This window comes from Carcharhinus amblyrhynchos, chromosome 35 (assembly GCF_965287045.1).
Source record: "Carcharhinus amblyrhynchos chromosome 35, sCarAmb.v2.hapA, whole genome shotgun sequence".
Classification (NCBI taxonomy): domain Eukaryota; kingdom Metazoa; phylum Chordata; class Chondrichthyes; order Carcharhiniformes; family Carcharhinidae; genus Carcharhinus; species Carcharhinus amblyrhynchos.
In genome coordinates, this window is record NC_137358.1 from 2655996 (window position 1) to 2682536 (window position 26541).

The 26541-nt window shown below is 49.8% G+C and overlaps 1 protein-coding gene across 1 annotated transcript in view; it reads right to left on the bottom strand.

The window, feature by feature from the left end:
• The window catches only part of LOC145361508 (voltage-dependent T-type calcium channel subunit alpha-1I-like), a 165465-nt gene that overhangs the window by 65763 nt on the left and 73161 nt on the right, over nucleotides 1–26541 (bottom strand). The window contains exons 9-16 of the mRNA XM_080217320.1: nucleotides 24093–24244; nucleotides 21728–21913; nucleotides 17139–17256; nucleotides 14808–14963; nucleotides 11784–11874; nucleotides 10908–11083; nucleotides 6941–7387; nucleotides 696–796 (exon numbers count right to left, since the gene is read on the bottom strand). Coding sequence (XP_080073446.1) covers nucleotides 696–796; nucleotides 6941–7387; nucleotides 10908–11083; nucleotides 11784–11874; nucleotides 14808–14963; nucleotides 17139–17256; nucleotides 21728–21913; nucleotides 24093–24244 — 1427 coding nt within the window. The remainder of the gene's footprint in view (nucleotides 1–695; nucleotides 797–6940; nucleotides 7388–10907; nucleotides 11084–11783; nucleotides 11875–14807; nucleotides 14964–17138; nucleotides 17257–21727; nucleotides 21914–24092; nucleotides 24245–26541) is intronic.

Genomic DNA, 26541 nt, shown 5'->3' on the forward strand with positions numbered 1-26541 from the left:
GGATGACCTCACATTTACCAACATTGTACTCCATCTGCCAGACTCTCAGTAACAGTTCTTAGCTTTGCCCCCTTCAGGGGCGGTACAGTGGCACAGTGGTTGGCATTGCTGCTTCACTGTACCAGGGACCTGGGTTCGATTCCCGGCTTGGGTCACTGCATGGAGTCTGCATGTTCTACCCGTGTCTGCGTGGGTTTCCACCGGGTGCTTCGGTTTCCTCCCACGTTCCAAAACACGTGCTGGTTAGGGTGCATTGGCCCGAACAGGTGCCGGAGTGCGGCAACAAGAGGATTTTCATAGTAACTTCATTGCAGTGTTAATGTAAGCCTTACTTGTGACTAATAAATAAACTTTAACTGATTTTTCTCTCTCCGTGGCCTATCAAATCCTTTAAAGGTCTTGGGGCAGGAATTCTCCATCCCTCTCCGCTGACGGATCTTCCAGTCCCGCCAAGGTCCATCCCTTCCCTGACGGTGACGCAGACGAGGAACATAAATCGTTGGCGGGACTGGAAGATCTCACGGGCGGCCAACAAGGAGCCGCCTCCGTCACAGGGGAGCCTGGAGAATTCCACCCTTCGGAACGACCTCAGCCCGGTTGAAGCGTCGGCACAGTTGACTCGGAAAAATCCCGTTTCAAGGCAGAAAGTGGGATTGGTTCTGAAACCGGCCCTTTGCCGCGTTTTACATTCTTACCTGTTCTGGGGGGAGAATAAATAAACTGACCAATCAGCCCGGGTGTCACACCAGTCTGGCTTGTAAATTTCCACCATCTTCTGAATTCGGAAACACAGGCTCTGAAACGGGACATCGCAGAGCAGTTAACAAACCAGGGAATGTGTGGAATTCATTGCCACAGAAGACCATGGAGGTCACTGAGTGTGTATAAGACAGAGATAGATAGGTTCTTGATTGGTAAGAGGGTCAAAGGTTATGGGGATGAGGTGGGAGAATGGGGTTGAGAAACTTATCAGCCACAATTGAATGGTGGAGCAGACTCGATGGGCCGAATGGCCTCATTCAACCCGAGTCTTCCAAATGGGGCAGCACGGTGGCACAGTGGTTAGCACTGCTGCCTCACGGTGCCGGGGACCCGGGTTCAATTCCTGACTCGGGTCACTGTCTGTGTGGAGTTTGCACGTTCTCCCTGTGTCTGCATGGGTTTCCTCCCACACTCCAAAGATGTGCAGGTTAGGTGGATTGGCCGTGCTAAATTGCCCCTTAGTGTCGGGGGACTAGCTCAGGTCAAAGCATGGGGCTATGGGGATGGGGCTTGGATGGGATTGTGGTCTATGCAAACCCAATGGGCTGAATGGCCTCCTTCTGCACTGTAGGGATTCTCCATAGAATCCACAGAATCCCTGGCGCTGTAAGGCTGCAGTGCTAACCACTGTGCCACCCTGCTGATTCTGTGGCAATTCTGCTATATCTTATAAGAACATAAGAAATAGGAGCAGGAGTAGGCCATCTAGCCCTTCGAGCCTGCCCCGCCATTCAATAAGATCATGGCTGATCTGAAGTGGATCAGTTCCACTTTCCCGCTTTCTCCCCATAACCCTTAATTCCCCTGTCTGTCAAAAACCTATCTACCCGTGACTTAAATATATTCAGCGAGGCAGCCTCCACCACTTCAACGGGCAGAGAATTCCAGAGATTCACCACCCTTTGAGTGAAGAAGTTCCTCCTCAACTCCGACCTAAACTGTGCCCCCTCTTATCTTGAGGCTGTGCCCCCTAGTCCTGCTGTCCTTTCTAAGCAGGAAGAATCTCTCTACCTCTACCCTATCCATCCGTTTCATTATCTTATACGTCTCTATAAGATCCCCCCTCATCCTTCTAAACTCCAACGAGTACAGACCCAAGGTTATGGTGTAACACAAGGAACAACCAACTACCTTGGCTACAGTGAAGGATTGAAGAACACCCCTTCACCTGTGACCCCGTTAGGATGACACTTTTCCTCTATCAGATACGTTTACAATGTGACGACCAGAACTGCACTCGGCTCGCCTGGAAGATGAATGGACACTAGAATCATAGAATCCTACAGTGCAGAAGGAGGCCATTCGGCCCATCGAGCCAACACTAAGGGGCAATTTAGCATGGCCAATCCACCTAACACGCACGTCTTTCTGACTGTGAGATGAAACCCATGCAGACACAGGGAGAACGTACAGACTCTGCAGTGGAATTACTGGACGAAGAAAGACCATCCAGTTTTCCTCACGGAATTAGGTCAGGCCAGAGGAGGCCATTCAGTCCTTTCAGTCTGTGTCAGCCCCTTCAAGGAGCAGTCCAGTTAGACCCACACTCCCCTGCTCCTCTCCTACCGTATCCTTCCATTACTTCTTCAACTAGTAACCAAATTCCGTTTTTCTGGAGCTCCCTACAGTATTCTTCACCAGGGAGTGCATTCCAAATTCCTAATCACTGGCAGAGAAAAGAAAGATTCTCCTCATGATAATCACAGATATAATCATTTTCAAATCTGTGCCCTCTGCTTATCCATTCTTCACTCAGGGAAATCGTTCCTCTTTGTTTACTCACTTTGAACAACTTCCTGGAAGAAGTTTACCAAGATGAATGGTTTACCAGGACGAGTAGGGTACAGAAAAGATTTACCAGGATGTTGCCTGGTATGGAGGGCATTAGCTATGAGGAGAGGTTAGATCAGCTTGGTTTGTTCTCACTGGAACGATGGAGATTGAAGGGGCGACTTGATAGAAGTCTACAAGAGGCACGGACAGAGTGAATAGTCAGAAGCTTTTTCCTAGGATAGAAAAGTCAAGTACGAGGAGACATAGGTTTAAGGTGCATTGGGAAAAGTTTAGAGGAGATGCGTGAGGCAGGTTTTTGTACCCAGAGGGTGGTGAATGTCTGGAACACGCTGCCCGGAGAGTTGGTGGGAGCAGGTATAATAGCAGCATTTAAGAGGCAAATACATGAATAGGAGTATTGTGAGCAGTTTTGGGCCCCGTATCTGAGGAAGGATGTGTTGGCCTTGGAAAGGGTCCAGAGGAGGTTCACAAGAATGATCCCTGAAAATGAAGAGCTTGTTGTATGAGGAACGGTTGAGGACCCTGGGTCTGTACTTGTTGGAGTTTAGGAGGATGAGGGGGGATCTTATTGAAACTTACAGGATACTGTGAGGCCTGGATAGAGTGGAGTGGAGAGGATGTTTCCACTAGTAGGAAAAACTCGAACCAGAGGGCACAACCTCAGGGTAAAGGGACGATCCTTTAAAACAGAGATGAGGAGGAATTTCTTCAGCCAGAGAGTGGGGAATCTGTGGAACTCTTTGCCACAGAGGAGGCCGGGTCACTGAGTGTCTTTAAGGCAGAGATAGATCGGTTCCTGATTAATGAGGGGATCAGGGGTTATGGAGAAAAGGCAGGAGAATGGGGGTGAAAAATATCAGCCAGGATTGAATGGTGGAGCAGACTCGATGGGCCGAGTGGCCTAATTCTGCTCCTATATCTTATGGTCTGATGGTCTTATAGGATGGGAATGGGTGGATACAGTTTTTGTTTGGGCAGGCATCATGATTGGCACAGGCTTGGAGGGCCGAAGGGCCTGTTCTTGTGCTGTAATGTTCTTTGTGATTTAGCCATCTCTATTTTATTTCCTCCAGCCTTCCCTGCTGTACGGAGTTCACCCCGACTAGCCACACTGTTGCAGGAGGCTTTGTGGTGCAGTGGATACGGTTCCTGCTGCTGGCCCAGAGGTTCCGAGTTCGAGTCCACAGAAGGAGTGTGGCCTGGGAATCGAACCCGGATCCCTGGAGCTGTGAAGCAGCAGTGCTAACCACTGTGCTGCCCTCATGTCCCCCAGTACTTGACTCTTCTATCCTAGGAAAAAGCTTCTGATAATCGGCAGGGAGATCCTTCCAACATTCCCCCCCGACTATTCCCCAAAGGCCTATCCATTACGAGACATCAATCAGGACAAATCTCCCCACACTCTGGGACTCTCATCTCTCACTAATTCCTTTGCTATTTCCTTCTCTGCCTTCCAAAGTCTCCTTAATTTTGACTCTATCTGCCGTCAGCCAACCCTCCTTTAAAACCCCTACTGGGCGGCACGGTGGCACCATGGTTAGCATTGCTGCCTCACAGTGCCAGGGACCCGGGTTCGATTCCAACCTCAGATGAATGACTGTGTGGAGTGTGCACGTTCTCCCCGTGTCTGCGTGGGTTTCCTCTGGGTGGTCTGGTTTCCTCTCTCAGTCAGAAAGACATGCGTGTTAGGTGAATCAGCCGTGCTAAATTGCCCCTTAGTGTCGGGGGACTAGCTGAGATAAATGCATGGGGTTATGGGGATAGGACCTGGATGGGATTGTGGTTGGTATAGCCTCGGTGGGCCGAATGGCCTCCTTCTACACTGTTGTATTCTATGATTCCAATGTCCATTCTTCTTCCAGATTAACTGGGTGCAGTTCTGGTCACCACATTATAGGAAGGATGTGATTGCACTGGGGAGGGGTGCAGAGGAGATTCACCAGGATGCTGCCTGGGATGGAGCATTGAAGTTATGAAGAGAGGTTGGACAGGCTTGGGTTGTTTCCTCTGGAGCAGAGAAGACTGAGGGATGACCTGATCGAGGTGTACAAGATTATGAAGGACACGGACAGAGTGGATAAGGAGCAGCTGTTCCCCTTAGTTGAAGGGTCAGTCACAAGGAGACAGGTTCATGGTGAGGGACAGGAAGTTTGGGGGGTATTTTTTACCCAGAGGGTGGTGAGGGTCTGGAATGCGTTGCCTGGGAGGGTGGTGGGGGGTCGGATGCCTCACATCCTTTAAAAAGTACCTGGATGAGCACTTGGCCCATCGTAACGCTCAGGGCTCTGGGCCAAGTGCTGGCAAGTGGGATCAGGTGGGAGTTCAGGCGTTTCCTGCACATTGGTGCAAACCTGATGGGCCGAAGGGCCTCTCCTGCGGTGAGTGATTCTGCGACTCCAGGATTAACTCAGCTCTGGGACTGTTCATTGTGGTGTGGACGTTCTACGATCACAATCTGTTCCTCTCACTTCCTCCAACCGGTTGGGGAAGGATTATGAGTCTATCCGCCACCCTGTCTGACGATTAGAGGAAGGATTAATTCCCAAGAAATTCAGCCAGTTTCATGAATGTTACATGAAAGAAATTGCAAGACGCAGTTGAGGAATTGTTGGAGCGGATCCCACTAGATTCATATGAAACATATGTCACGAGGGTTAGGTATTTGGCAAATCACTTGTCTCCGTTGAGACTCTGTCAACCTGAAACCACCACACAAAAACGAGTTTAATTCCAGGATAATTAAGATGCATTTAGCACATGGACAGGAACAAATATGCCAGATTTACATACATAATTACCTTGAATGCTAAATGGGCAGCACTTAAGGGTAATGTCGCTCGTCAAGTCATTTCCCTTCTGCGTTTATCACCGAATGGATTTCGCCATCAAAAGGTCCCTTCAAAATCTGACTTTTATGTACTCAATCTGGCAAGGGTTTGTCTGGAAATCTTCCTGCTGTGAGGGGGGGAGCCCCACTGCACTGCCTGCCATATGGTTACACTTATTGGAAAGTTGGGGGGGGGGTGGTGGTGTTTTGTTAGCGGTCATAGGTGTCACATGTTTACCCACTTAGGGGCGGCACAGTGGCACACCGTGGTTGTTAGCGCTGCTGCCTCACAGCGTCAGGGACCCAGGCTCCACTCCCGGCCTCGGGTCACTGCCCGTGCGGAGCTTGCACATCCTCCCCGTGACTGCGTGGGTTTCCTCCGGTTTCCTTCTGAGGACGTGCTGGTTAGGGAGCGTCGGCCGTGCTAAATCCTCCCTCGGTGTACCCGGACAGGCGCCGGAGCGTGGCAACTGGGGGAGTTTCACAGTAACTTCACTGCAGTGTTAATGTAAGTCGACTTGTGACACTAATAAATAAACTTAAAATTCAATCTCTTCAAAAGGGGTTATTTTCTCAAAATTCATTTCAACTCAAAACCCCATTTGCTTATCACCACTTCCGCGCGTCCCCCACACTCACCCTCCGCCCCCCCCCACGGGTGGGTTACATTAGCTTCTTCCCTGCTGCCGTCAGACTTTTGAATGGACCTCCCTCGCATTAAGTTGATCTTTCTCTACACCCTCGCTGTGACTGTAACACTACATTCTGCACCCTCGCCTTTCCTTCTCTATGAACAGTGTGCTTTGTCTGTATAGCACGCCAGAAACAATACTTTTCGCTGCATGTTAATACACGTGACAATAATAAATCAAATCAAATTAACAATACGTACTGTTCCTTTCTAGTTGGACTTCCTGAGTCAAATCACTGCCTAACCCTTTTCACTTTCACTCCCCCCTTTGTTAATCAAGGTTCTCTGCCTCAAAAATATTGAAAGATTCTGCTCCCACCCCCGCCTTTGGAGGACGAATATTCCAGAGACTCTTGGTGTCTATGGAGAGAGAATTATCTTTTCGAGTCTGTAAGACTCTTTTTCAGAGCTAAAGAGAGGGTGAAATGTGTAGGATTATGCACTGTTGAAAAGGAGATTGAATAGAAGGTCGGGGGTTGGTGAGAGTGGGTAGAGATTGCACAAAGCTGCACAAGACAAAGGCAGTGTTAATGGCAGCGTTAAAGACTAAAGCGGGAGTTAATAGTGGCATAAAGATTAGAAAGCAGAATGTGCTAATGGCAGATTTACACTCGAAACATCAACTCTGTTCCTCTCTCCGCAGATAGGGGAATTTCACAGGGATTTCATCACAGTTAATGTAAGCCTTACTTGTGGCACTAATGAATAAACTTCACTGCGAGACCTGTTCAGTTTTCCAGCATTGTCCATTTTCCTTTCGGCTTTCCAGCATCTGCAGTATTTTGCTTTTATCACCTGCCTGACCTCCAAACCCACCATTCTGAATCAGATCCTAAACTGAGCAGGACAGGGGCTAATCAACTCACGTAGTCAAGTTCCTCGTCGTAAACACCCTTCTCTTTCCTGCTGTTCATCTTTGGGAAGATTTCTTTCACAATGTGCGGCCCTTTGCCATTGCAGTCCCTGTGGTCCATGGTAACCGTTGCCACGCTGTTCTTCCTCCCCACTGGCGGCACGGCCGGCACCTGGAGGAGTTCTTGCAGGTCTCCAGGACCTTTGGTGTCCAGGGAGAGTGCCCGTCGGTGCAGCAGGCCCAGGCTGTTGGCCACCTCCGACCTGATGTCATCGGGGTCCTCGCAGGAGGAGGGGGAGGAGGTCTTGCGTCGGTGGCCGGACAGGAGGGACTCGTGCTCGCCGGTGTAAAGCTTGCGCTTGAGGCTGGAGGCGCGCCCCACGCTGTTCCAGCTGGCTCTGCGACCCCCCCAGTTGCTTCCAGCTCCCCACGGGATGTAGTGGGAGCTCCGGCGGCTGGACTGAAAGAGAGAAAGGAATCACGCGGTCACCACTTTCGCCCAGATCACACGGTGCTTCCCCCGATCACGGGAGTGGTCAGAACAGAACATACAAGTTGGAAAACAGTTTCTGCTCGGTGAACTGAGCCATCAGAAACTGATCGCCAAGTTCCGCACACATGAGGATGGCCTCAACCGGGATCTTGGGTTCATGTTGCACTATCTGTTACAGCTTGCCTGGGTTTGTAAAATCTCACTTACTGTCCTGTCTGGAGACAATACACATCTCTCTAACCTGTGCTTAACCCTCCCTCCACTCACATTGTCTGTACCTTTAAGACTTGATTACCTGTAAAGACTCGCATTCCAACCATTATCTTGTAATTGAGTCTGTGTCTATATATGCCCTGTTTGTGAAACAAATCCTGCACTCACCTGATGAAGGGGCAGCGCTCCAAAAGCTCGTGCTACCAAATAAACCTGTTGGACTTTAACCTGGTGTTGTGGGACTTCTTACTGTGCCCACCCCAGTCCAACGCTGGCACCTCCACATCACATCTTTGCATCAAACAGAGAACATAAGAACATAAGAACATAAGAAATAGGAGCAGGAGTAGGCCATCTGGCCCTTCGAGCCTGCCCCGCCATTCAATAAGATCATGGCTGATCTGTCGTGGCTCAGTTCCACTTTCCCGCCCTCTCCCCATAACCCTTAATCCCCTCTCTTATCAAAAACCCATCAACCCGCTTCTTAAAAATATTTAGCGAGGCAGCCTCCACCACTTCAACGGGCAGAGAATTCCAGAGATTCACCACCCTTTGAGTGAAGAAGTTCCTCCTCAACTCCGTTCTAAACCGCCCCCCTTTATCTTGAGGCTGTGCCCCCTAGTCCTACTGTCTTTTTTGAGCGGGAAGAGTCTTTCCACCTCTATCCTATCCATCCCATTCATCATCTTATACGTCTCAATGAGATCTCCCCTCATTCTTCTAAACTCTAACGAGTACAAGCCTAGTTTATTCAGCCTCTCCTCATAGCTCAACCCCCTCAACTCCGGTATCAGCCTAGTAAACCTCCTCTGCACTCCCTCCAAGGCCAAAATATCCTTGCGCAGGTGCGGCGCCCAAAACTGCACACAGTACTCCAGCTGCGGCCTCACCAATGCCCTATACAGCTGCAGCAAGACCTCCCTACTTTTATATTCAATCCCCCTCGCGATGAAGGCCAGCATCCCATTCGCCTTCCTGACCACCTGCTGCACCTGCAGGCTGGGTTTTTGCGACTCATGCACAAGGACCCCGAGGTCCCTCTGCACCGTCGCCTGCTGCAGTTTTTCGCCACGTAAGTAATAGAGGGGGAAGATTAACCTGATAGGCTTAGCTGAAGATGTTGACATTCTCGGTGCCGTACTGAGGGAATGCTGAACTGTCAGAAGTACCGTTATTTGGAGACATTAAACCAGGCTGGATTTTACTGGGTGGGTGCCACGGTGAGTAGGGAGATTGGTAAAAAGCCTATTCCAACAACAATAATGGTGGCGTGGGGGGGGGGGTAAACAGACACTGGGTGGACTTCAGCCCGTGTGGGACGGGAAAGTCTCCGCCCTGGACAGTTGCGGGTCAGTCTGATTGGACACCCCATCTCCATCATGCCGGAACTTGGTAGCGACCACTGCTGGGATTGCAATGGGAAGAGGCTCTTCAGGGAGACTGGTGCCAGGGAAGTGCCGGGATGTGGGGAGGGATTGGAGAGCCTAGTGAGTGGTGGAGAGTGGGGGGGGGGGGGGGGAAGTGGTCAGATTTACAAGGCGAGGCAGGGAGGAAAGAAATGTGGGGTGATGGGCACAAGGTTACCCCCCTCTCCCCCTGCAATTAATAAGCCCCCTCCCCCTCCCATTTCAAAGAAGCCATTTCAGAACTGCCTTTTGCTCTCTGGCTCACCTGGCCACGGCTATCTAACGGTAACGCAAGTCAATTTTCTTTTTAAATTGAACTCCATTCTTAAAGTGAGAAGGCCAGTGCTCAGAGTGGACGGGGCGAACTCCTAATCCACCTCCCTGCTTTACTCCAAAAAAAAACCCCATTTCATATTGAACCCAATCCAACTTCAGACGAGGAGACAAACGAGATCCGAATTGTCAGGATGAGGCACTGCGGAGTCCCATCTCGGGCTTAATCTTAGCCCAAAGGCTGAGAAGGGCCTCCATTTTCAACAAGTTTGGGAGTTAAAGGCCATGGTAGGCCTTGGGGCGGGCGCGGGGTGGGGCGGGGCGGGGGGGGCCCCCGTTGCATAGAACCGAGTATCTTGTTGTCAAAGAAATCACGGAATCATAGGAACCAGAGCACCCAGAGGAAACCCACGCAGACATGGGGAGAACGTGCAGACTCCACACAGGCAGTTACCCAATCGAACCACTGTGCCACCGTGACGCCCCTTATGTGCACTTTGGTGGTTGGGGGGGGGGGGGTGCGGGTGAGGGGGGAAGGGTCCCTTGATAATGTGAAACAAGCCAAAGTGGATGGGCTGAAGGGCCTTTCCTGCACCCTATGACTCCTTCAGCCCATGTGGAGGCTTCTTCTTAATCTCCCGTGCTGAATGCCCCTGTATCCAGGTGGGTGAAAAAGGGCTATTCGACTATGGCAAGCATCAGAGCAGGAACTGATCTGGTTTTACCCTGACACCAAAGACTTTCCAAGCAGGAGATGAATCCACCCCCTCCCCAGTGGTAAATTGGTTGGGGGGGGGGGTGGTGGGTAAAGGATGCTCCCCTGGTTGAGACTGAGTAACTCATTGCAAACCAGAGGTTGTGGTTCCATTCTCAACTTCTTAAAGACGGATTTGGGAATCACAGCTCCCAGATTATTAGACCAGAATCAAACTGAGGGTCTGTGTGGAGTCTGCACATTCTCCCCGTATCTGCGTGGGTTTCCTCCGGGTGTTCCGGTTTCCTCCCACAGTCTGAAAGACCTGGAGGTTAGTTGGATTGGCTGTGGTAAATTCTCCCTCAGTCTCAGTGGGATTAGCAGAGTAAACATGGGGGGCTATGGGGGATAGGACCTGGGTGGGATTGTGGTCAGTGCAGACTCAATGGGCCAAATGGCCTCCGTCTACACTGTAGGGATTCTATGATTAAACGCTCTCAATCTCAACTCCATATCCTAAATGAAATTATTCAGAAATCTCACAGCACCGGGTTCAAGTCCAACAGGTTTATTTGGTGTCACGAGCTTTCGGAGCACTGCTCCTTCATCAGCTGAGGCAAAAATGAAATCAGTTTGAGGAATAGAGGTTCTGTTACACAGCCATCAGTCATTTATCTCACATCATAGTCCAGTTATATTGGAGAATTTATCATTGATCGATGCAAAGTATATGAAACTTTCTTCTTGGTCTATTAGATAATCTAGAGTGAGACAAAAGACTTTGGCTCTCTCTGTTTCTCCAAATATTCCATCATTATTCTGAGCTAATGACATGCTGGCCTGCAAGGACCTGCCTGCCAATGGATCCTGGGGTGACACAGCTGCAAAATGAGATCCTTACCAGCGACTTCTGATCAAAGTTCATGCGAGTTAGCGAGGTCACGCTGCTTTTCCGGGACTCGGTTGCGATGTAGGGATTGTCAGGCTGTAGAGAGCTCCTCGATCCTCTGGGCTGGCTCTGAGCAGACAGGTCCAAATGCCCGTTGGGAGTCATGGCGATGGAACACGCTTTCAACTCTGGGTTCGTGAAAAGGAAAACAAGAGAGGATGGTTAGGCACTGTCCAAGAATCTCCTGTATCCAATGGAAACCTTTGGCACAGTGAGACAGTCCTAAACCTGGCTTGACCCAGTCAAAGTCACAGTTTAAATGAGAAAGACTCAGATTCTAGTCTATGTTGGCTTACCAGACAACCTTACAAAAGTGATTAACACTGCTCCCTCACAATGTCCTGAGTTTGATTCCTGCCTTGGATCACCGTCCGTGTGGAGTTTGCACGTTGTCCCTGTGTCTGTGTGGGTTTCCTCTGGTCTCCTCTCACAGTCCAAAGATGTGCAGGTTAGGTGGATTGGCCATGCTAAATTGCCCCTTAGTGTCCAAAGATGAGCAGGTTACGGGGATTCGTGGAGTGAATACGCAGGGTTACAGGAAAGGCCTAAGGGTGATATTCCGTCAGAGAGTTAGTGCAGACTTGATGGGCCGAATGGCCTCTTTCTACACTGTAGGGATTCCATGGTTGTTTGGAAGGAGCATTCATGATGTGGTTTAATCAGTCCGGGAATCCTTCCAGGATCCCACAAAAGCTGGGTGTGAAGATACACTTGAATAGAAGTCCACATTGCCACTGGGAACAGTTTTCCCAAAGTTATTCATCAAAACCATTTGTAACATTACCATGGAAAACATCATTGGAAAACAGTTGTTCTGTCTCCTGTTACCTGATAAATAATGCATCTCTTTCAGCTTTTCGCAGTCTTCAAAATTAGTTGAAGTTCTTTCCTCCTCCGAGTCGGACTTGTTGGCATCTCCCTGGCAATGATGGAAGAAAATTAAACCCTGATTTGAGGTGAGGGGCAAACTCTCAGTCTCACCTTCTCAGTGAGACAGATTCAACCGCATTCCGAGGTGCTTTGAGTCAGAGCAAAGCTCCATCTACAGTTTCCTCGCCATGTGGTCTAACTCCAAGCAGAAGAGAGTGTCCCTTCACTCCAACCATTGGGACAGATTGGAGTCATTAGAACATAAGAACTAGGAGCAGGAGTCGGCCATCTGGCCCCTCGAGCCTGCTCCGCCGTTCAATAAGATCATGGCTGATCTTTTCATGGACTCAGCTCCACTTACCCACCCGCTCACCATAACCCTTAATTCCTTTACTGTTCAAAAATTTATCTATCCTTACCTTAAAAACACTCAATGAGGTAGCCTCAACTGCTTCACTGGGCAGGGAATTCCACAGATTCACAACCCTTTGGGTGAAGAAGTTCCTCCTCAACTCAGTCCTAAATCTGCTCCCCCTTATTTTGAGGCTTTGCCCCCTAGTTCTAGTTTCACCCGCCAGTGGAAACAACTTCCCTGCTTCTATCTTATCCATTCCCTTCATAATCTTATATGTTTCTATAAGATCTCCCCTCGTTCTTCTGAATTCCAGTGAATATAGCCCCAGTCTACTCAGTCTCTCCTCATAAGCCAACCCTTTCAACTCCAGAATCAATCTAGTGAATCTCCTCTGCACCCCCTCCAGTGCCAGTATATCCTTTCTCAAGTAAGGAGACCAAAACTGTACACAGTAACTCCAGGTGTGGCCTCACCAGCACCTTATACAGCTGCAACATAACCTCGCTGTTTTTAAACTCCATCCCTCTAGCAATGAAGGATAAAATTCCATTTGCCTTCTTAATTACCTGCAAACCAACTCCTTGAGATTCCTGCACAAGGACACCCAGATCCCTCTGCACAGCCGCATGCTGCAATTTTTTACCAAATCCAAATCCTTGCCAATGTTTATCCCTCAACTCAATCTCACTAAAAACAATTCACCCCGTTGCTGTTTGTGGGAGCTTATTGTATGCAGATCACATTCCATCACAGCAGTAATGACACTTCATAGGTTAGTTGTGAAGTGCTTTGGGATGTCCCCCGATAGTCCCAGGGTGGAAATGTCAATTACCAGGGGATGGGGGTTGAAGGTAAAAGGGGGGAAGTTTAAAGGAGGTGTGAGAGGCAGGTTTTTTCACACGGGGTGTGGGGGAGGTGTAAGTGCCTGGAATGCGCTGCCAGGGAAGGTGGTAGAAGGAGGTACAAGAGCAGTAGGTTTAGAACAGAGGGATATGGTCCACGGAAGTTTAGGGGGTTTTAGCTGAGTCGGGCAGCACGGTCGGTGCAGGCTTGGAGGGCCGAAGGGCCTGTTCCTGTGCTGTAATTTTCACCGCTCTTTGTTCAACGTTTAAGAGGCACCTTGACAGATACACGATAGGCCGGGATTAGAGGGATATAGACCCCGTATAGGCAAAAGGTAAAATCAAATTACTGCGGATGCTGGAATCTGAAACCAAGAGAGAAAATGCTGGAAAATCTCAGCAGGTCTGGCAGCGTCTGTAAGGAGAGAAAAGAGCTGACGTTTTGGGTCCAGTTGACCCTATAGCTTTGACAAAGGGTCATCTGGACTTGAAACGTCAGCTCTTTCCTCTCCTTACAGAGGCTGCCAGACCTGCTGAGATTTTCCAGCATTTTCTCTTTTAGAGGCAAAAGTTCTTTAGTTTAGAAAGGTATCCTGGGTCGGCACAGCCTTGGTGGGCCGAAGGGCCTGTTCCCGTGCTGTACTGTTCTTTGTGAAAGGTGCTATAGAAATGAATTCTATGTTGCCCATATAGAGTCTGTCTTGGGCAGTTGTTGCACTGTGTGCCCATGCCCAATAAAAATTGGGTTGCGAGTGCACAGATTGTTTTAAATTCATCCATGGGCATGGATGCCATGGGCTGGGCCATCATTTATTGCCCATCTCTAGCTGCCCTTGGAGGGCAGTTGAGAGTCAACCACATTGCTGTGGCTCTGGAGTCACATGTAGGCCAGACCGGGGTAAGGACAGCAGATTTCCTTCCCTAAAGGGGATATTAGTGACCCAGATGGGTTTTTCCGATAATCAAAAGATGCACCATAGTCAACATTCTTTCTGGTTGTATCACAGCTTGGTATGGGCTCCTGCTCTGCCCAAGACCGCAAGGAACTACCCAGGGTCATGAACGAAGCCCAGGTCATGAATGTAGCCCAATCCATCACACAAACCAGCCTCCCATCCATTGACTCTGTCTACACTTCCCGCTGCCTTGGCAAAGCAGCCAGAGTAATTAAGAACACCATGCACTTCGGACATTCTCTCTTCCACCTTCTTCCATCGGGAAAAAGGCACAAAAATCTGAGGACACGTACCAACTGACTCAAGAACAGCTTCTTCCCTGCTGCTGCCAGACTTTTGAATGGACCTACCTCGCATTAAGTTGATCTTTCTCTACACCCTCGCTGTGACTGTAATACTACATTCTGCACCGTCTCCTTTCCTTCTCTATGAACGGTATGCTTTGTCTGTATAGCGCGCAAGAAACAATACTTTTCACTGTATAATAATACATGTGACAATAATAAATCAAATCAATGGTTTCACGGTCATCAGTAGATTCTTAATTCCAGATATTTTTTATTGAATTCAAGTTCTACAGTCTGCCGTGGGGGGATTCGAACCCGGGTCCCCAGAACACTAACTGAGTATCTGGATTAATAGTCTAGCGATAATACCACTGGGCCATCCCCTCCCCTTTCACTTTGTGAAGGCGGTGGAGAGGGGAGATCTGAACACTCGGCCCCAGGGTGACCAGAGGTGAGGTGACAGAGTGTGAACCCACCCAGACCCTCAACTTTCCCGAGCGCCCACACGATGGTCAGCAAAGGAAAGGATTATGACCACTCACCTCTGCTTGGAAGCCCTCAACCAAGATGGCGACCAGGAGGTTAAAGAGCACGTAATTACCAAAAGTCATCAGGGCCACGAAGTACAGAGCAGCACAGGGTGAAGTGGAGGCCATTCCATTATAAAGCACCACGTTCCAGTCTTCCTGGGTCAGGATCTGTAACGCAAAGATTCAACTCTTGTCTTCAAGGCACACAGGGGATTGGTTAGATTAAGTATTCACAGTTCAGACATTTGGAAAAACATGCAACAAAAGGTGACTTGAAATACGGTCAATCAAACTTGGTCTTGTCAGACGTGCGAACGGCCTTTCACATAGTGCCCTCTGCCCTCACAGTGACCTTTCACCTGAAGCTGAGCCCCTAGCCATACAGGATTCACTCTCCGGAGGATTTGGCAGTGGCATTGTACCAGTGTGAAAGCTGGAAGCGACAGTGGGTGGGATTTGCGCCTGTATCTGTTGAATATATCAATGTAGCTCTGGTTTCAGTCAGATCCTTCCTCCGCACTGACTTCCAGGCTAACCGCAGACTCACAGAGAGGGAAGGTGGGGGAACTGGGCCAGAGACCTGCTCCTCCATCCAAATCATAGAAAGCCTACAGTGCAGAAGGAGGCCATTCAGCCCATCGAGCCTGCACCGACCACAATCCCACTCCAGGCACTATTCCCGTAACCGTACACATTTACCTCGCTTATCCCTCTAATCTACGCATCCCGGGCAATTTAGCACGGTCAACCAACCTAACCAGGACATCTTTCGGACTGTGGGAGGAAACCAGAGCGCCCGGAGGAAACCCACGCAGACACGGGGAGAACATGCAGACTCCACACAGACAGTGACCCCGAGCCAGGAATTGAACCCGGGTCCCTGACGCTGTGAGGAGCAGTGCTAACCCACCGTGCTGCCCCTAATGGCCTCCCTCTGCCCTGTAGGGGTTCTGCGATTGTATTTGTCAGTTTATGGGCAGGTTGGACAAAATAATTGCAAAGGTTGGTTGTGGGAAATTGGGAAGGAGTCGTTCCAGGGTAAGGAGGAGGGCGCGGAGGATGGGCCTTTTCCCTCTGAAATTTGGGTTTCTGAAGACAATCTTGTGAATTCACTCTGCAAAAGGATCCTTCATTTTAATCACTCTGTCATTGGTGGATGACCCTCCATCCGCTCGGTGGGGGGAGCTGGGACCCAGAATCTGAATTCTCTCCATAAAATCTGTGTGGTTACATTTCCTCCATTAGGAACCTCTCTAAAGCCCCACCTCCCTGACCACGCTTTTGGTTGTCTGGCCAAATTGTCTCTTTCCTTTGAAAATGGTCCCCGGATGCCTTCACTGAAGAGGTGACAGAAATCTGGTTTTGATCTCGATGCAGCGATAATGTGGAGATGCTGGTGTTGGACTGGGGTGGGCACAGTAAGAGGTCTCACAACACCGGCTTAAAGTCCAACAGGTTTATTTGGAAACTTGGGCTTTCGGAGCACTGCCCCTTCACCAGGTGATGATCAGGTGACGAGGGGGCAGTGTTCCAAAAGCTCGTGATTCCAAATAAACCTGTTGGACTTTAACCTGCTGTTGTGAGACCTCTTGATGCAGAGAGGAAGCCAGTGCCCAAATTGCTATCAGACACACGCCAGTGGAATCTTGCTCTGTGGAATTTCCCTGTGACCATTCAGGCTTGGGAAGTCCCTGCTATCCCCCCATCCTTTCAATGTCCTGCATTAGGTACTAACTCTCAACAGCTAGGGAAAGAATGATCTTTTGCCAATTGGAAAGGCGCAATGAACCCACCTGGCTGGAGCAGGAGACATGCTGGTCGAGAATCTCCAGCTTGGCATGGCCCGTGGTGACGGACGTGGCAAGCCAACGGGAGGTCCATGTACAGGTGAGATGGATTGGCCAGGCTAAATTGCCCCTTAGTGTCCAAAGATGTGTAGGTTAGGTGGATTGGCCAGGCTAAATTGCTCCTTACTGTCCAAAGATGTGCATGTTAGGTGGATTGGCCATGCTAAATTGCCCCTTAGTGTCCAAACATGTGCAGGTTAGGGTGGATTGGCCCTCCTCTCTCTCACCAAAACTCCCCAGAACCCATTTTCCATCTCCCCATCTGCCCCCTCTCCCCCCACACCCCCACCCTCACCACCCCAACCCCACCCCCTGAAACACATCCAGCCTTCTCTCTGCTTCCCCTTCACTCTCCCATTCGGCTGTCGGATACGGGAATACAGCTTGCTGCTGACCTTCCTACCGCCCGCTTGTCCTCCGGGCGAACACACCCTCTCCACCTTCCCAGGTCTCCCCGCCCATCCGCCTCGCCCGCTCGAGCCCACCCCGCACCTACCTGGAAAACCGTGACGATTGCCCAGAGCAGCGAGTCGAAGTTCTTCCTGTCGGGGACTGTGTCTCCGCCGTCAGTCTTCAGGCTGAACTTACAGCCAAAGATGTGCATTCCCAGGATGCTGGTGAGAAGGGGGAAAAAGCGCGTTAGAAGTTTGCTTTGCCAAGAAAGCTCCGCGCTGCTGAAGGGTTTGAAGATGAGAGTCAACCCCGTCTGTTCTCTTATTCATTGAGTTAAATTAAAGCATCGGATTCTCACTCCGTGATGTGTGCAGATGGGGTTCCTACAGCGAAAGTGATTTATTTTATTTTCCCTTCTAATCTTCGTATCCAACTATACATCAAAGCTGAACTTTGCCTGAACCTGATGTTTTAAAGCTTGAAGTTTATTTATTAGTCTCACAAGTCGGCTAACATTAACACTGTAAGGAAGTTAGTGTGAAAATCCCCTGGTCGCCACACTCCTGTTCGGGTACACGGAGGGAGAATTTAGCATGGCCAATGCACTCTAACCAGCACATCTTTCGGACTGTGGGAGGAAACTGGAGCACCTGGAGGAAACCCACGCAGACACGGGGAGAACGTGCAGACTTTATACAGACAGTGACCTAAGCCAGGAATCGAACCCAGGTCCCTGGAGCTGTGAGGCAGCAGTGCTAACCACTGTGCTGCCCACATGCGAGATTATATTCCTCCATTAGACAGTTTGTAGGGGTCTGATGCTGCTCTGCGTCTGACAAAGATGTGCAGTTAGGGGGATTGGCCGTATTAAATTGCCCCTTAGTGTCCAAAGATGTGTAGATTAGGGGGATTAATTAGTGCGGTCACTGTGTGGGGTTGAGTGGACGGAGAGTAGGTGGGATGCTTTTTAAGACAGTCAATGCAGACTCGATGGGCAGAACTGCCTCCTTCTGCACTGCAGGAATCCTATTATTAAAAACATCTGGTCATCATCACATTTCTGTTTGTGGGATCTTGCTGTGCGCAAACTGGCTGTTACATTTCCCACCTGAAAAGAGAGACTGCACCTCAAAACAATTTCAGTTGGCTGGAGGTCAGTAAAAGGCACTATAATAATGCGAGTTTGTCTTCGGAGGGGGAAATTTCTCGAGCGGTGTTTGGATTTGCCCGATGTCTCTGGGAAAGGTGTCAGCTGTTTTCTCCTCTTGGACATTGGAGGAGGTGGATGGAAACAGTGGAGAGATACAGAGGAGATGGGTTGGCATGGGGAGAATGAACGATGGTGCGACTCTTCGGATAATACATCCCACCCATTCGCCGATCAGTGCGGAGACAACCATGACTGAGATCTGAGAGCTTCAATTTTCTAGGTGTCCAGATCACCAACAACCTGTCCTGGACCCCCCATGCTGACACTATAGTTAAGAAAGACCCACCAATGCCTCTACTTTCTCAGAAATTTGGTATGTCAGCTACGACTCTGACCGACTTTTACAGATGCACCATAGAAAGCATTCTTTCTGGTTGTATCACAGCTTGGTATGGGCTCCTGCTCTGCCCAAGACCGCAAGGAACTACAAAAGGTTGTGACTGTAGCCCAATCCATCACACAAACCAGCCTCCCATCCATTGACTCTGTCTACACTTCCCACTGCCTCGGGAAAAGCAGCCAGCATAATCAAGGACCTCGTGCACTCTGGACATTCTCTCTTCCACCTTCTTCCGTCAGTAAAAAGACACAAAAGTCTGATGTCACGTACCAACTGACTCAAGAACAACTTCTTCCCTGCTGCCATCAGACTTTTGAAAGGACCAACCTCGTAGTAAGTTGATCTTTCTCTACATCTCACAATGACTGTAACATTGCACTCTCTCCTTTCCTTCTCTATGAATGGTATGCTTTGTCTGTATAGCACGCAAGAAACAATACTTTTCACTGTGTCCCAATACATGTGACAATAACAAATCAAATCAAGTCAAATAGGCTTCATACGATTGTATGGGCAGGAATGGGGCCAGCTAATCTCCCATTGACTATCCCACACCCACAGTGCTCAGAGAATCCCTTTCCCTCCCCCTCCTTCCAGCTGTGTAACCCTCTGGGGGAGGATTGCCACTGTACGGAATCAACCAGACCACGGAACGCAGATGTTCTGAGTGATGTTGAACGGGGCGGTGTTTGCAAACTCAAGGATTGCACCTGGTGCTACGTTTTTTTTAGCTGAACCGCGTTGGCCCCGGTAGCGTAATGGTTTCTGCCCCTTGGAGAAGTGTCCCGCGGGCCTGCGCCGATGAGACGGTGACGTGAGTTCAAGTCCTGCTGCGGCAGCTGGGGGCAATTTAAATTCCATTACCTAAACCAACCTGGAATGTAAAACTCTCCAATGCCCTTCCCCAGGGTAGAAAAATCAAGTATTAGGGGACGGAGGTTTAAGGTGTGTGGGGAGAAGTGTAGAGGAGATGTGAGAGGGAAGTTTTTTTTTATAGAGGGTGGTGAATGTCTGGAACTCGCTGCCCGGGGAGGGGGTGGGAGCAGATATGATAGCAACATTTAAGGGGCAACTGGGTGAGTGGATGAATAGGATGGGAATGTACGGGCTGTGTGTATGGTTTTAGTTTAGGTGGGCATCATGATCGGCACAGGCTTGGAGGGCTGAAGGGTCTGTTCCTGTGCTGTCCTGTTCCTTGTTCTTTGACCACAGGCCATGGAATTATCGGATTAATGTTCAAAACCCATCTGATTCATTAACATCCCTCGGGAAACGGATTGGAAATTGTCCAGGGCTCACAATCCAGCGACCCCCGAGGTTCTCAAATGGGAAACAGGGAATTGTAATTGTCCTCTTGTTTGATATTCAGCTCCAGTCAAGATGATAAAATAAGTAAGTGTTGATGCTGATCCCACAACAATCCTCCGCCTTCTGGAAGTCTTGGGGCAGCTTCAATCCATGAGCCAGAAGCTCCGGGTTTGAGTCCCACCCCAGGGCTTGATGGCCAAGGAAGGTGCGTCCATACCACGGCCAAACAGGTCGAGAATAACAACCTGTAAAACCCTTCCAATCACGCCAATGGCTGGCGGTAAGAGCAGGAGAGTCTCTGGCCAGCCACATTTGATGGGGAGTGGCACCCCTCGAGCTATAAGCCCCCCGACAGGCTACAGACCTGGTCTGGGAATAACTAAGTATGGAACAGACAAAAGACTGCCTTGGTGCCGTGCCACTGGGTGCAGGGAGAGAATTGGAATGGATTCTAATTGTACCAAATCCCCAGTGGGGAATATCTCTGCTGATTCAATCATTTGGTTTTATTCATAGGATGTGAGCATCGCTGGCTGGAGCTACATTTATTGCCCAGGTTGCCCTCGAACTGAGTGACTCACTCCATCATTCCAGAGTCAGCCACGTTGCTGTGGATCTGGAGTCGTGTACCATTAAATCACAGAACCTGTACAGTGCAAAAGAGGCCATGCAGTCCATCTCCCCCACCCCATCCCCATAACCCCACACATTTTCTATGGCTAATTCCCCTAACCTGCACATCTTTGGACATTAAGGGGCAATTTAGCATGGCCAATCCAGCTAACCTGCATGACTTTCAGACTGAGAGGGGAAACCAGAGCACCCAGAGAAAACCCATGCAGATACGGGGAGAACGTGCAAAACTCCACACAAACAGTGACCCAAGCTGCAAATCAAACCCAGGTTCCTGGTGCTGTGAGGCAGCAGTGCTAACCACTGTGCCACCGTGCCAGCCCCCAAGGTAGGTCAGATGAGGTAAGGATGGCAGATTTCCTTCCCTAAAGGACATTGGAGAACCAGATGGGTTTTTCCAACAATCGACAATGGTTTTGTGATCAATTCTTAATTCCATTTTTTTTATTGCAGTAGTGGGATTGAAACATTGGACAGCACTGCTGCCTCACAGTGCCTTGGTTCGATTCCAGCCTCGGGTCACTGTCTGTGTGCAGTCTGCACGTTCTCCCCGTGTCTGCGTGGGTTTCCTCTGGGTGCTCCAGTTTCCTCCCACAGTCCAAAGATGTGTGGGTTAGGTGGATTGGCCTAGTGGTATTATTGCTGGACTATTAATCCAGAAACTCAGCTAATGTTCTGGGGACCCGGGTTCGAATCCCGCCACAGCAGATGGTGGAATTTGAATTCAATAAAAAAAACTCGAATTAAGAATCTACTGAAACCATTGTCGGAAAAACCCATCTGGTTCACTAATGTCCCTTTAGGGAAGGAAATCTGCCGTCCTTACCCCGGTCTGGCCTACATGTGATTCCCAGAGCCACAGCAATGTGGGTGACTCTCAACTGCCCTCAGACAATTAGGGATGGGCAATAAATGTTGGCCCAGCCAGCGACGCCCATGTCCTACAAATGAATAGAAAGGAATTTGATTTATTTGAATTAAAACCCCAAAGGACAAAGCAAATTGCAGCACAGGACCAGGCCCTGCTCCCGTTTCCTGTGTGTCTAAGCATACGGATAACACTGGAATAGTTTAGGTTAGAGGGTCATTAGATTGGTTCCACTGGTTGGCGCAACATCGAGGGCCGAAGGGCCTGTACAGCGCTGGAATGTTCTAAGCGGTGACTCCGGGTTGTTCTCTCGGACGCTCCGCACTGACCTACCTGAAGATGAAGATGAAAAGCATCAGCAGCATGCAGAAGGTGGCGACGTTATCCATCGTCTTCATCAGAACCACAAGCTGGCGGCGCAGCGCTGGCATGAAGCGGACCAGCTTCAGCACCCGCAGGAGGCGGAAGGTCCGCAAGACCGAGAGGCCCCCGTCAGACTGACCGACGATCTCACAGACGCTGCGCCAGGAAAAGAGGAGGAGTTAAACAATTCGCCTGAACGTCGCCGGTTGCGAACGAGACGCTTCAAGAATCACACCAAGGGCTCAAAGAACCCGACGCGGGGCTTTACAGCCTCGCTCGTCCCGGAACCCGTAAAACCCCGCCCGAGGTCACCAGACCTTTCCGTCATCCGTCCCCCCCTCGCCCGCTCCGATTCCCACAGCGGGCAGGACAGTAACGTTCTGGCACCGGTGCCCCACCCGTCTGTCAGTCAGTACAGCCGGTGCTCTGTGACAGAGTCATGGGTTCAAACCCCGCTCTGGAGGCCCGAGTACAAAATCTAGGCTGACACAACCCGGGCCAGTGCTGAGGGAGTGCTGCACTGTCAGGGGTGCCGTCCCTCCGTTCAGACACAAAATCAAAGCCCCTCTGCCTCTCCAGCAGGCTCCTGTTTGGATAAAGAGCGGGGAGTTCTCCCCAGTGCTGATGGTGTCTGATTTTAGTGAAGTGTGTGTGACATTACCCGGGGAGACTCCCGATAGAACCGACAGGAAGTGTGGGTGCTGTGTAAGAGGGGTATGTGTTTGTCAATGAACGCTGATTAAAGGTGGGAAAGATTTATCCTCACCCCTGGCCTTCCGCACTAGAACTCAATGTCCTGATCAATTAGAACCTCACAATCACCATTGTTAAATTTGATTGGCTGGTCATTAGGTTTCTGGGATCTTGTTGTGCATCAACGGCTGTGCTTCCTACATCACTGCAGTACCTCAACTTCAAACATGCAAACTGGACGTAAAATGCGATGGATGCTGTGTACAGTGTATAAACACAGGATTTATTGAACCAGTTTAGCAGTTTGTGTGTGTGAGTGTGTGTGTGTGAGTGTGTGAGTGTGAGTGTGTGAGTGTATGTGTATGATTGTGAGTGTATGATTGTGAGTGTATGATTGTGAGTGTATGATTGTGAGTGTGTGAGTGTGAGTGCGTGAGTGTGAGTGTGTGAGTGTATGATTGTGAGTGTATGATTGTGAGTGTATGATTGTGAGTGTGTGAGTGTGAGTGTATGATTGTGAGTGTGTGAGTGTATGAGTGTGAGTGTATGATTGTGAGTGTATGATTGTGAGTGTGTGAGTGTGAGTGTATGATTGTGAGTGTGTGAGTGTATGAGTGTGAGTGTATGATTGTGAGTGTATGATTGTGAGTGTGTGAGTGTGAGTGTATGATTGTGAGTGTGTGAGTGTATGAGTGTGAGTGTATGATTGTGAGTGTATGATTGTGAGTGTGTGAGTGTGAGTGTATGATTGTGAGTGTATGATTGTGAGTGTATGATTGTGAGTGTGTGAGTGTGAGTGTATGAGTGTGAGTGTGTGAGTGTGAGTGTATGTTTGTGAGTGTATGATTGTGAGTGTATGATTGTGAGTGTGTGTGTGTGTGAGTGTGTGTGAGTGTATGAGTGTGAGTGTGAGTGTATGAGTGTATGAGTGTGTGTGTGTGTGTGCATGTGAGTAAGTGGAATGTAGTCGGGTGTGAGAGTGCTGTGTGCCGCTGGGGAGATTCCCATGTTGGGAGCGAGCGGGGAGAGTGTGCGATAATTAGAATCTAACAGATTAGAGTGAGGCAAACGGTGATTCCCGGTTTGAGGAAGTTCTTCCCAGATTCCCTCACTCGATACCACTAAATGACAGATTATCCGCTCATTACCATATGGCTGCCCGTGGGATCTTGCTGTGCACAAACTGACTCCTGTTGTTCTGACATCACAACAGTGAGTACACATCAAAAAGTGCCTCATTGGCTGTGACAGGGTTTGGGACATCCTGAGCTTACAGAAGGCGTCACAGGAACGCGACTTATTTTCCTGATCGCAATAGCGACAGGAATCAGGAACCCCTCCCCCAGCCTCTCTCCCACTCCCCCCATCCTCCCCCTCACCCACCCCCATCTCCATACATCCCCAGCGTCCCGCTTTCTGTCCTCCCCCACCACCCTGCCCTCAGCAACCCCCCCCAACTCCCACTCCCATACTCCCCCAACCCCCCATCCCCATACATCCCTGCACCCCCCTGACTCGCGCCCCCCCCCCCCCCCCCCGCAACCCCCCCCCTCCCCCCCCCCCCATCCTCCGCAACCCCCCCCCCCCCCCCCCCCCCCCCATCCTCCGCCCAATGTAGTCACCTTCACCATCCGGCACCTACCTGATGATGACAATGATACCATCAAAGATGTTGTAGGGATTCCTCAGGTAGCTGAAGAACCCAAAGGCGGTCAGCTTGAGAATCATTTCCAGGGCGAACATACTGGTGAAGACGATATTGCTGATCTCCAGCACGTTTGTGAGTTCCTCGGGCTGGAAGGAAGGAACAGAGACGGACAAGAGGTGAGGCAGCGTCTCTGCACCGACAACCTTCACTCACTGTGTCAGACCGAGCGTTGGACCAAGAGATTTATCCTGTAGGAGCGGCACGGTGACACAGTGGTTAGCACTGCTGCCTCACAGCGCCGGGGACCTGGGTTCGATTCCTGGCTTGGGTGACTATCTGCATGGGTTTGCACATTCTCCCCGTGTCTGCGTGGGTTTCCTCTGGGTGCTCCGGTTTCCTCCCACAGTCCAAAGATGTGCAGGTTAGGCCATGCTAAATTGCCCCTTAGTGTCAGGTGGACTAGCTAGGGTAAATACATGGGGGTTATGGGGATAGGGCCTGGGTGGGATTATGGTCAGTACAGTTTCAGTGGGCCGAATGGCCTCTTCCTGCCCCGTAGGGATTCTGTGATTCCAGGCTTGCAAGCAGCCTCGGAATTGTTGGGCTTTAATGAAAGCTGCTTCCTGAGACTCTCACCAGGAGATGGGGGGATGCCAACAGTTACTCTCAACCTGGTCACTGTGATGCATGTCTTTCCTCACTGCCTTATACAGAGATTGGGGAGGCGATGGCCTAGTGGTATTATCGCTAGACTATTAATCCAGAAACCCAGCTAATGTTCTGGGGACGTGGATCCGAATCCCGCCACGGCAGATGGTGGAATTTGAATTCATTGAAAAAAAAATCTGGAATTAAGAATCAACTGAGATCATGAAACCATTGTCAGAAAAAGCCGCCTAGTTCACTAAGATAAAAGCAAGCTACTGCGGACTCAGAATGTTGGCTCTATTCTCTCTGACAGCATCTGTGGAGATTATCCAGCATTTTCTGCTTTTGTTTCCATCTGGTCCGTTAATGAGTTTTAGGGAGGGAAATCTGCCACCTTTCCCTGGTCTGGCCTAGACAGGAACATCGGAATTAGGAGCAGAAGTCGGCAAATCCAGCCCTTCAAACTGCTCCGCCATTCAATCAGATCATGGCTGATCTCAAACCCACCTGTTCCCCCATATCCCTTTTTTTATTAGGAATATATCTAAATCAGTAAAAAATATCTGGAGTTAAGAATCCACTGATGACCTTGAAACCATTGTCGATTGTCAGTTAGCTGAATTATTTAAATCTCCCCCAGCGGCCAGGGTGGGTTTGAACCCTTCTCTCCAGATTGTGAGTCCAAAATTATAACCCCTGTGCCCCTGTTTCCTCCCACACTCCAAAGGTGTGCAGGTTAGGTGGATTGGCCATGCTAAATTGCCCAATGGAGTCCAAAGATATGTCCTTTAGGGTGATTACTCCTGGCACATGGCCCAATCCATCACACAAACCAGCCTCCCATCCCACTGACTCTGTCTACACTTCCTGCTGCCTTGGAAAAGCAGCCAGCATAATCAAGGACTCCACGCACCCCGGACATTCTCTCTTCCACCTTCTTCCATCAGGAGGTCAGGTACCAGCCAACTCAAGAACAGCTTCTTCCCTGCTGCTGTCAGACTTTTGAATGGACCTGTGTCACGTTAAGCTGATCTTTCTCTATATCCCAGTTATGACTGTCAACTACATTCTGCACTGTCTCCTTTCCTTCTCTATGAACAGTATGCTTTGTCTGTGTAGCGTGCAGGAAACAATACTTTTCACTGTATGTTAATACGTATGACGATAATAAATCAAATCAAAACCAAAAATATATGTGTGGGTTTATGGGGATGGGGAGTGAGCCTGGGTAAGATGCTCTTCTGGAGAGTCAGGGCTTATTCAATGGGCCAAATGGCCTTCTTGTGCACTGTGGGGACTCTATGGGTGTAAAAGGACCCAGGTTGCTCTCTGAGGAGGAACAGAGGAACGCTGCCAGGTGACATCGTCAGAAAGATGAGAATAAGCGCCCGTTCGTCATCTGCTACTTTGTGGGATCTTGCTGTGCACAGTCGAGCTGTCACGTTTAGCTGCAACGTCTGTGCTTCGCACTGACCAACGACGCTGGCAGACGTCCTGGGGACACGATGGGCGATCTATCTAAATGTTTGCTCACTCTGAGTTTGTCCCAAAGCGAAATGACGACAATCCGTTTCAGAACGAAGGGAGAAGGGAATACTCAGTGACTCAGTCAGATCACGGCTGGTTTGAGTTCCATTTCCCCGTCGCTTCATTGTTCTCCTCAGTACGAATAAAGGTCTCACGTCTGAGGAAGCTCCGACTGACCCTCCAGCACCTCCGCACACATGGGGACGGTCTCAACAGGGATCTTGGGTTCATGTCGCTCTATCTGTAACCCCCGTGACTTGCCTGGGTT